Source organism: Hemiscyllium ocellatum, chromosome 3, assembly GCF_020745735.1.
Source record: "Hemiscyllium ocellatum isolate sHemOce1 chromosome 3, sHemOce1.pat.X.cur, whole genome shotgun sequence".
Lineage (NCBI taxonomy): Eukaryota > Metazoa > Chordata > Chondrichthyes > Orectolobiformes > Hemiscylliidae > Hemiscyllium > Hemiscyllium ocellatum.
The window spans coordinates 119065575-119075985 of NC_083403.1; the positions used below are offsets into that span (position 1 = coordinate 119065575).

At 41.7% G+C, this 10411-nt stretch overlaps 1 protein-coding gene across 1 annotated transcript; it reads right to left on the reverse strand.

Moving 5' to 3' along the window:
• Positions 1–3394: 3394 nt before the first annotated feature.
• Positions 3395–10095, reverse strand: alkal2b (ALK and LTK ligand 2b). The gene is made up of 6 exons (XM_060853114.1): positions 9628–10095; positions 8902–9212; positions 7751–7807; positions 7576–7656; positions 6195–6274; positions 3395–3661 (listed from the first exon to the last, which is right to left on the reverse strand). The coding sequence occupies exons 2-5, from the start codon at positions 9161–9163 to the stop codon at positions 6210–6212; spliced, it is 465 nt and encodes a 154-aa protein (XP_060709097.1). The 5' UTR covers positions 9164–9212; positions 9628–10095; the 3' UTR covers positions 3395–3661; positions 6195–6209.
• Positions 10096–10411: the final 316 nt, after the last annotated feature.

Sequence of the window (10411 nt, forward strand, 5' to 3'; positions counted from 1 at the left end):
GGGAAAAATTCAGTTATGGGGATAGGGTAGGGGGCCGAGGCTGGATGGGATGCTCTTTGCAGGGTTGGAATTTCCATGATGGACCGAATGGCCTCTTTCCACACTGGAAGTATTCAATGACTCTGTTCTATGATTTGGAAAAAAACCCCTGATACTTGCATTAGTGAGTTTTTGAGAAAACTTGTAGCTCAGGTTGAGCTTCTGGATGTAGGTTTGCTTCTTTAGTAGGCCTCCGGGTGAAGCACTGCTAATGATTCCTACTTTCTATTTATATGTTTGGGTTTCTTAGTGGTGATGTCATTTCCTGTTCTTTTTCTCAGGGGGTGGTAAATGGGATACAAGTAAATGTGTTTGTTGATAGAGTTTCGATTGGAATGCCATGCTTCTAGGAATTCTCATGCATGTCTCTGTTTGGCATGTCCTAGGATGGATGTGTTGTCCCAATCGAAGTGTTGGCCTTTCTTACCTGTATGTAACGATACAAGTGTGAGAGGGTCATGTCACTTTCTGGGTAGTTGATGTTCATTCAGAAACCCCAACACATAAATAGAAAGTAGGAATCATCAGCAGTACTTCATCCAGAGGCCCACTGAAGATGTTACCTAGTAGTGTGATGAAACATCTGGAAATGAACCTTCCAGCTCAGCAAGCAAACCTACAATTGCAACATTTAAAAGGCATCTGGCTGGATAAATGAATAGGAAGGGTTGAGAAGGATATAGGCCAAATTTTGGCAAATGGGACGAGGTTAGTTAAGAATATCTGGTCAACATGGACGAGTTAGACTGAAGTGTCTCTTTCCATACTGTGCATCTGTATGACTCTAAGACTAGGCTGAAGAATTTGCAGCCAAATTCAGCTGGAAGTGCCAACTGGATGAAGTCCCCAACATCACATATATCAGGCTTTAGCCACTTCAATTCCTTTCACATCATATAAAGAAATGGCTGAGTGGACTGCTTGAGGGGCCAAACACCTTACTTGTGTTCCTATTATGGTCTTATGATCTTAATATCCAGATTATAGGAGCTTGCTTGATTAACATCCCAGTGATGTCTAAATATTGTACCACAAATGCCCAGTGTCTGCAATGTGTTGTCACCTGTAACATTCTTTAGGCAAACCTGGTTTCCCAGCATTCCCACCTTTCCATGCAGAGGCAAAGGACAGACGATATGTAGAAACATCACCAGCTGGAAGTTATAATCTTGACTTGCAACTATATTGCATTTGGTTGGATCAAATTCAGGAATTTACTCCCTAAGAGAGCTGTGGGTGGCTTGCAGAGGTTCAAAAATGTAACTCAAGGGCAGTGAGGATGGGAAATAATTACTGGACTTGCAGATAATGCTCTCTTTCCATGAGCAAATGGGAAAAAAAAATCAAAAAGCGCTTAACTTTTTTTCTAAAATCTTTCATGCTAGAGAGGAGATAATGGGATATTCAGTTCTTTGCAAATTAATAAAAATCAAATGGTAGTACATTAGGGTGCTCAATGATTTTACACACTTGGCTCTTTAAAGTTTCAAACATCGACTATTTTGTGGATTTACTGCATAATTTTGAAATGAAGGTGCTTTTACACAGTGCATCATCACATCTCCTGGAAATATTCTGATATGAATCACAAAACACAAATTACTCTAAAGTGCAATAGTTAATATTATGGGGAAATGCCTATACTGTCAAACAGAGCAAGATCCCACAGTAATTAATGGGATGAATTAATCCATTCTGAGGTACATTGGCTAGCTAATTAGAATTTTCGAGGAGAAAGTGAGGTCTGCAGATGCTGGAGATCAGAGCTGAAAATGTGTGCTGGAAAAGCGCAGCAGGTCAGGCAGCATCCAAGGAACAGGAAATTCGACGTTTCGGGCATAAGCCTGAAGAAGGGCTTATGCCCGAAACGTCTAATTTCCTGCTCCTTGGATGCTGCCTGACCTGCTGCGCTTTTCCAGCAACACATTTTCAGCTCTAGCTAATTAGAATTCCCCACTCTTTTTCAAATAGTCCAGTGGATTCATTAACAGATGCCTAAGCAGGAAATAATTTATCGTCTATGGAGTTACTTCTGAGAATCCAGCACTTTCATAGTGCAGCATTAAGTCAACGACACATTCAAGCCATGGAGTATGCCTTTAAAGATACAGTTGCATGTTCATAAGCAACATTGTTATTAGGTAAATTAAGCTGAGACAATATAAGATAGTAACTCTGAGGTAATCTCATTACCATTGCTACAATTCTATTTTCTTTGGCATAGGCAGCTTTCTACAGTATAGTTGTTAATATTGCATTCAATATCATACAGGGTACAATAACCAAAAGTATTATTAATTCTGTTACCTTCAATAATAGCTAATAATCTGTGTCTCATGGTAAAATCTAAAGAGCAGAAGACTAAAAATATTTAAAAGGTGACAGTGGACAGAAATGCTGATTTGAAAATGATTATTACATACAAATGTATCGAGTATTGGTATTGAATTTAGACCACAAAACATGTCTCCAAGTGTCATTTTCTCCTTGAAGAATTGTTTACATCAGCGTCTCCTTAAAAGTAGATTTCGAATCATTTGTTCAGAATAATACATTTCCCATTTTGTATAGGTTAATATGGCTACACCCTATAGATTGTATTCTAATTGAACATTGTATACTTTCATTTTTTGAATTAACTTAGGCTAAATGCATTGATTTAGGCAAACCAAGGTCTGAAAAACTGAAATCTTTTGTAGTGAATCAATGATTGGAAAAAGTTGTTTAAAACTATGCAGTAACAACCTGGGAATGTATACAAAGAGCACTCAGTCTAGTCTGTGTCAAATACCAAACACTTTATTTTATAACTGATATATATTCAGGTCTTTACAATATATACATATTGCACATGTTAGCTGGAATGTTTATAAACCGTAATGTACAGTGACTAATGACAAAAGCTTGTATAGATCTGTATAAATGACACTCCACTGTGTTAGAGAAAAGATAATTGGTCACAAACTTCTTTTTTTCAGCTCAGAGAATGTAAACCATAACCAACGATGTACTAACCTAACAGTGTAGTTGTAAAATATTATGCTTTGTAAAGACAAAGGCAAGAAAAAATGTCATGCAAACCATAACTTATCCCTTGGAATAGAGGGTGACCCCAAGCATTCTATTATAACAATATTTTGCTGTGTTATGGCACAGCAAATGGTTTTAAACTGCATAAGCATTACATTTGACAAGTAAAGATAACCAGCATTCTGAAGCATGAAAAAAATTCCTACAGTAAATTTAGGATGCATTAGCCTTGTCTTGAACAGTATCTGAGTGTCTCAATGTTTAATACAAAATAATGCTCCAAACATGAACAAGAAAGCATTTGTGCAATTTTTGGCAGCATTACGCAGGAAAACAGTGAAGTGTTGTTGTTTTCTTAAATGTTCAGCCTTTGTAACATTGGCAGTTATTTATACTAATGTACAGAATTACAGAAATAATGTTGACAACATACAAAATGCACATTAATGAGTTCATGGAGGTAATCGATCAGTTTGCAAAAATAAATCTTTGTTCACAATGGAATATGTTATAAAGGTACTGAGATCAATGTGTTTCCCTGTTGTTTTCCAAGGCACTTTTCTTGGTTCTGGGGATATCTTAATGTTGATACCTGTAAAACAAGATTATCACATTTTGTTAATTAATTTAGAATCATAGAATGCCTACAATTCAGAAAGAGACCTTTTGGCCTACTGAGTCCTGCACCGACCCTTCTAAAAGAGACCCACGCAGACACAGCTTCCCATTCTAACCCCACATTTAGTATGGCCAATCCACCCAGCCTGCATATCTTCAGACAGTGGGAGGAAACTGGAGCACCTGGCGAAAACCCACACTGAAATGGGGAGAATGTGCAAATTCCACACAGTCACCCAAGGCTGCTGGAATTGAACCAGGGCCCATGGTGCTGAGAGGTAGAAGTAACCACTGAGTCACCAGACTTTTCAGTGATTTTAATTTTAAAAAGTGGAGTGGCTACTTCATAAGTTGTTCAAAACTGCTGCACATTTATCCATGGAACTCAACAATTTCATTTATGACTTCATTTTACAAGTTAGTTGATGACTGTAATTGTTCCAAGCTGCCATTTGGGTTGGGGAAATGATGGCAAATTTTGGCACTTTTAACCATTATTGAGAAATTGCACATCTGCTACAGGTAATTTATTTTGCCGTTTACAAATATTTCATGCTAGGGTCATTTCCATAGAAGAGAGTGCACCTTTACATTGCTCAACTGTGTGATTGTTGAAGAATGCTCGTGCTGGAAAGGCACAGCCAGTCAGGCAGCATATGAGCAGCAGGAGAGTCAATGTTTCGGGCATGAGCCCTTCCTGATGAAGGTGCTCATGGCCCAAAACATCTATTCTCCTGCTCCTTTGGATGCTGCTTGACTGGCTGTGACTTTCCAGCACCACACTCTTCCACTCTCAGATCTCCAGCATCTGCAGTCCTCACCTTTTCCTCAAGTGTGTGTGGTTACATTACAATAGTGCATGGCTGGTTAAGAGATTGCCCATGGGTCATAAACTTAGCAGTTCCTGTTCAGTGCTCTACACCAGAAGTGTGGTATATTGTTTCAGTCCATCTGTTGCAGCTGTGTAGTAACAGTAGTTGATTAAATGCTACATTTATAGATAAAACATCAGTTTGAGTTCCCAATTTGTTGGCATCTCAACAAGCTTAGCAAACCTAATTCAATTGTATCATCCACACATGGCAGTGATAAATGGCAAGTTAACAAAAAAACAAATTCCTATTTGTTGCAGTTTTATCACCCTTCCACCAAACTGATGAAGGAACGAATATCACAAAATCGTAGAATATATATATTTTTTAAATCACTTAGAACATCGTTTGTGCCAGTGATGATTACTAAGTGGAATTCACCAAGGATCGTCACAAGCGGAATTTCAACTCTGCACTGAAATTGAAAAATTATATCCTCACTCTGTTGTAAAGCTGAATGAATGTAAAGAATGATTAATCAATAATGAAATGAACTTATTGCTTCCTAATTTACTCTGCACTACATAGAACACTATTGCCATCGGAATTTCTGTATGTTCCTCAATCCGACCTCATGTTTGTCCGCATGAGAATCTTCATTGAGGTACAGGAGCCAGGAAGATGCCAGTATTAAGTAAGTCATGCACCTGATACTTTTTGTTCAATTGTAGATGATGATTATTGCCTTTTTTCTTCCCGGGATACATGCATTTTAGATATCTTACTTTTTTTTATCTTAACCCAGGCATTTGTACAATCAATGACGTTGTGGGAGTCGCTGATGAGTGAGGCGTGGAAGTTCAGCGTTCAGTCGATTGCATATTAATTAGCCAGGGCTGGCTTTTCTACTTTCACGTTGCGTGGGCCGACCTATTGATTATAAAGCTTTGTAAAATGATGTGTGCACCAGTTGCTGCCATCTCTCTGAAGTCGTAGCTATGGCAATTAGTACTGCCTTGTGTAGCGCAATGAAACATCAAGATGGCAGAACAGTGCCAACGGGTCTTTAATACTGAAACGAATCGCATCTTGAGTCTGATCTCATGTGTTTGTGGTTCAGTTATTTGGGTTAAAAGCGAACAAAACTAGGTTTTTTTGCCTAGGCACAGCTTTTGCTCATACCGTCCGATTATCCAGTAGTTTTCAAATATTTGCAGCGTAATGCCTGCATCGCTCTGTGGTACATTAGAATATAGCTCCGTGGGCCAAATACTGAGTTCAACGGAAGGCGGGTTTTACTGGTACCGATATGATATCTGTCAGTGAGGAATAAATGCTGCATGTATTCCAATCGATCTTGGCCGAAAAACAACCCTCCGCTTAAAGGGGATAGTCGGCATGTGAAAGCATTTTGGTTTTGAAATGTATTCACTAAGGGAAAAATCTTTCCAAACTGCCACACAGACACCCCCTCCCACCATCACCCCGGAATGTCCAAGTTAAGATTTCAGAATGTCTCCCAGCCAAGCTGTTCGGCAGGACGAGACGGCAGTCAGTCAGCAACTTTGAGAAAGTGAGATGCTGGAGATCAGAGCTTAAAAATGTGTTGCTGGAAAAGCGCAGCAGGTCAGGCAGCATCAAAGGAGCTGGAGAATCGACGTTTAGGGCATAAACCCTTCTTTCAGCAACACTTACCGGCTGTAATCGTGTTTAGCCTTTAGCGCACATCGGACTGACTGCCAATCTTGTGAGAAGTCTGGCACATCTTTTATAATCTACGGGAAGAGAAAGACAGAAATTATTTGGAGGAGCCGGTGTTGGACTGGGGTGGACAAAGTTAAAAATCAAGATACAGAAAAAGACACTCACTGCCTTTCACGGAGATTTATTTGTAGGAAATAGTGTCTCCCATGGAGGGGGTGGGGGGGGGGGGAAATAAAGTATGTAAAGTTGCCGTGTTGTCAAATAGCTTTCTCTCATTCTCAGAGACATACAGGATTTGTCTATATTGTTAGTGACACATTCCTGCCATATGGACTTCCTGAGGCTTCCCACTAATCGAGAGAGGTAAATAAACAGATGGGTCAATTCTATTTTTGTAACCGGCCCTTGTCAAGTGTCTGATTTCTTTGTATTTTGCATTCGAGAAACAATACACTTTTGCAAACGAGTCTTGCAATTTTCATTTCCACGAGAATCGTGTTTTTTTTAAACTGAGTTATTGAAAAATGCCGGCTTTTAGAATGATGTTAAATATGATAAAACACAAGCCACATTGAGCTGCACGCGTGAATGTGCGGGTCACTGGCCCTTAACATTTCCTCGCTTCCATCTCGGCACACCCTGATCGAATCAAACACGCCGCTGCTCTTCCGATAGACACTGGGGAGATGGTTTGCACTGAGACCCATTGGGAATGATCTTGACAACAGGTCTCCGCTGACAAAAGCGGGAGAAGGCGAGACTCTGTTATGATAAAGAGCTTCCCTATTCCACCACGAAGATGCTGCAGTTTCAGCTATCCAGGCAGTGACTGGCAAACTGAAATTCGTTTGGATCATCGCGACCTGATTTGTCACACCCCCGCCAGAAACTGCTGACCACTCGGCACAAAGTCACTTCGAATGGAGGTGTCCCCACAATGCCCCATCTGTCCCTGTCTCTCCCAGCCACTCTCCTGTCCAGTGGGACTGCTGTCAATGTGCTGACTGGGAGCGGCTCTGAACACCATGCATTGAGTTCCGTTGCCACATCTCCGCCGAAACCGGTAGAAACCGTCCTTCCCCGCTCGACTAACACATCTGTACAGCTCAGCTGAAAGTGGCCGAGCCTTGAAGTGACCGTGACATTAGACTAAGAAGCCCTCGGTTTGAAAAGTCCTTCAGAGTGAAACTACACCTCCCTCCGGAGATACTGCCTGACCTACTGTGGGGGCAATTATTCATCCTTTCCTTCAGGTTTCAGATATCTAGTAGTGCAATATTTAAACCAAAAAGGAAACCTTTAGACTTAACGACTAAAGCAATCGCTTTCCTTGGACGGGGAATGGGAAGAGCGGAGGGGGGTTAACACTTACATGCTGGTATGGTACAGTCCCTGGTGTTGTGGTACAGCCGATGGAAATGTTTGCTACACTTGGGGCTGAAGTAAAGTGGACCTGGGGAGAAAGTCAGTGACTGTTACAAACCAGACACAAGAACATATACACACACACACACACGCACACAGCCGCACTTAAGAGCCGCGTTTACCTGTTAAATGTTTCAAAAACTTGTCTTTCATCTTCCTCAGATCTCTGGGCACGATTTCTGTTGGGAAAATCAGATAGAGGTTTCAAGGCAGGGCTGAGACACCGTTGAGTTGATGAATTTGCTAAATCTGGCCATTCCTTTTACAAGAGGGGACTTAGTTTTAACGGTGTTTAGACAATTTTTTTTGGATGAATGCTGCGAGGGATGGTTCCGGACAGGCAACTTCATAAATGATTGGTTCGGTGTAGCAAAGGAGCAGACCTGCAAAAAAAGTAGCGAAAAGACAGCGTTTCCCGAGTGTGCTAATGTTAAAGGGGTTGTTCAGGGCAGCTCGAAGTTCATGGACAATTCAGGACAATGCTGTCGAGTCAGGACTGACGGGGAAATCACTGGGCAGCCTTGAAGTCCCGTAACACTGGACAGGAGAGGGAGGGAGCATCCCTCTATAGCTCCTCACCTGATAAACATATTTCAAACCAGTGACATACTGAAAGAATTAGGATTATGAATGATGTGGAGGGGCTGGTGTTGGGCTGGGGTGGACAAAGTTTTTTTTTAAAAACTCCCACAACACCAGGTTCGTGCTTCCAAATAAACCCTTTGGACTATAACCTGGTGTGTAATTTTTAACGAGGATTATGAATGGCGAACGTAACGCGTTTGCCTGTCACTTGGGAGCACACACTCTCCCGCGGGACTCTGGAGTAGCAGACGGTCAGTGTCCTCATGTCACCCCTTCCTGGTTGTTGTCCATTCATAACCTCTGCCTAACAGCGTTTGGAAATTGGAGGTGGGGATTATACCCTCCTGGGTTTAGTGTCGCTCCTTTCCTGGAAGAAGCCAGCTTTCGCCTTGCAATCTCACAACCCCGACTTCCCCCCGCCCCCTCGGCCCACCGACACATTCCTTACTCTCTCGACCAGAGAGCACAACAGGTCAGCGAGCAGATCTTCCGCGGCCCCAAGGGGATGTTCATCGCTTAGATCGCCCCCCCCCCCCCCTCCTCCTCCCAGATCATCACAGCCCAGAACCTCTGGTTTCAACTCGGTCAAAGGAAATGACCGTCCAATATACCTGTCTCCTCACTCAGTAAGGTGGACCCCCCAGTCAGGTGGATGAGCAAGTAGCGAGGAAACAGTAGCCCCACTTACCAACTCTCTCCTCCTTACGATACACCTCATTGTCAGGCAATTCCCAGGAATCAAGCGTATAATCGACAGGTTGTGGAAGGTAGTCGACCTCATTGGTTTCCTCTTCCCGGTGTTTTTGTAAATGATTTATGATTTCCAATATTAAGTTAAAGAGGGGTTTGTTCTCCCCTAACTCTGTGAGATCTGTCCTCTCTTTGCAATATCCAGCTGTGCTAATGAGAAGTATCAGTCCAAAGAATAGCAGCGACTTCGGGCTGTTCATTTCTGATGTTGGGATCAGGTTAAAGCCTCCCGGCTGCGACTCCGTGGCTCTAGCAGTGAGAAGACACCGACATGATGATCTTTAACAGTTACAGCCGCACGCATATACCAAGCCACTCAAACTGCACACTTCACCCTCATCAGCCCTAACCACTTTACTGCTTCTTACGGGTCTGAACATTTCAACTATATTGTGTTTTAAGATTCACACTAAGTGGTTTGTCGTTGAATTTAGCAGTAAATTCCTTTAAAAATCCTCATTTGATAAAAGTTGCAAAACTGCATGCAATTCTGCTGTTGTTTTGCTACTTTGCAAAGGATGTCTAGTTACTCCAAAAAAAAGCAGCATCCGGTATGTCCTGCCTTGCTTGACTGGAGCAAGACTTATTGTTCTTAAAGTAGCATCTATATAATCTAGATCTGAATTGCGAATCTAAATTAAAAAAAATCATTTCATGCATTTACCTTCAAAATATATTCTGCCCCCTCTCTTTGCAAGCGGTGTCGTTTTTGTTTTCCTGAAACTTGCTCACAGAATAAATAATTTCTCCCGGTGTGCACTTTATTCCATAAACTACACCATTTCTGCAGTGCCTCCCAGCGCAGGCCCTTATATAGTATACGATGCATGTGGTAGTTCAATATGATATTATCGACTTGAGGTGGGTGGTAAACAATAAAAGTCCACTTGGCAACCTTTGTTTGGTAACTTTCGTTCGATCTTTCCCAGCCTTTTACTGTCTATTCGCAGACGTAATCGGTCCCACCGGATTACCCCGGCGTGTCTTTAATTGGAAACGTGTTAACGCGATTTGAAAAATTCATCCTTCCCGATCAAGCACTCCTTGAATTGCATTATGTTCGTCAGCCCGGATGATGATGAGACCGTCACTGACTGACAACGCTGCGTGGATACCAGGAACTTTTTTTCCAATCCCTTTTTCCCTTCTCTCGGCCGGGAACCGGTAACTGCTATCATATTCCTGCCCCTTGCAGTTTATTTGATGATCTTCAGGATATGATTTCTGATAAACACGTTTATTTCTCCAATCTAATTTTCGACGTGACAAATTATTGGAAATGCTGTGATAAGGATAAGTTAAAGTCGGCGGGAAATGTATATTTTTATAGAAAACACTGCAGTTAAACACGGCTATTTAAAGGTACAACGATGCCGGTATTAAACCTTTAACAGTCATCTCATGAAATCTGATTTTATTTTTCCTGCCTGCTTAGTCAAAACGTTGTT

What these genes read in the sequence shown, in the direction of transcription:
- alkal2b (XM_060853114.1), bottom strand. Translation starts at nt 9,163, where the DNA reads ATGAACAGCCCGAAGTCGCTGCTATTCTTTGGACTGATACTTCTCATT. An exon ending in GTTTTTGAAACATTTAACAG is followed by an intron (nt 7,657 to 7,750) that starts GTAAACGCGGCT and finishes CTTTCTCCCCAG; the next exon opens with GTCCACTTTACTTCAGCCCC. An exon ending in GGACTGTACCATACCAGCAT is followed by an intron (nt 6,275 to 7,575) that starts GTAAGTGTTAAC and finishes CTCTTCCCGTAG; the next exon opens with ATTATAAAAGATGTGCCAGA.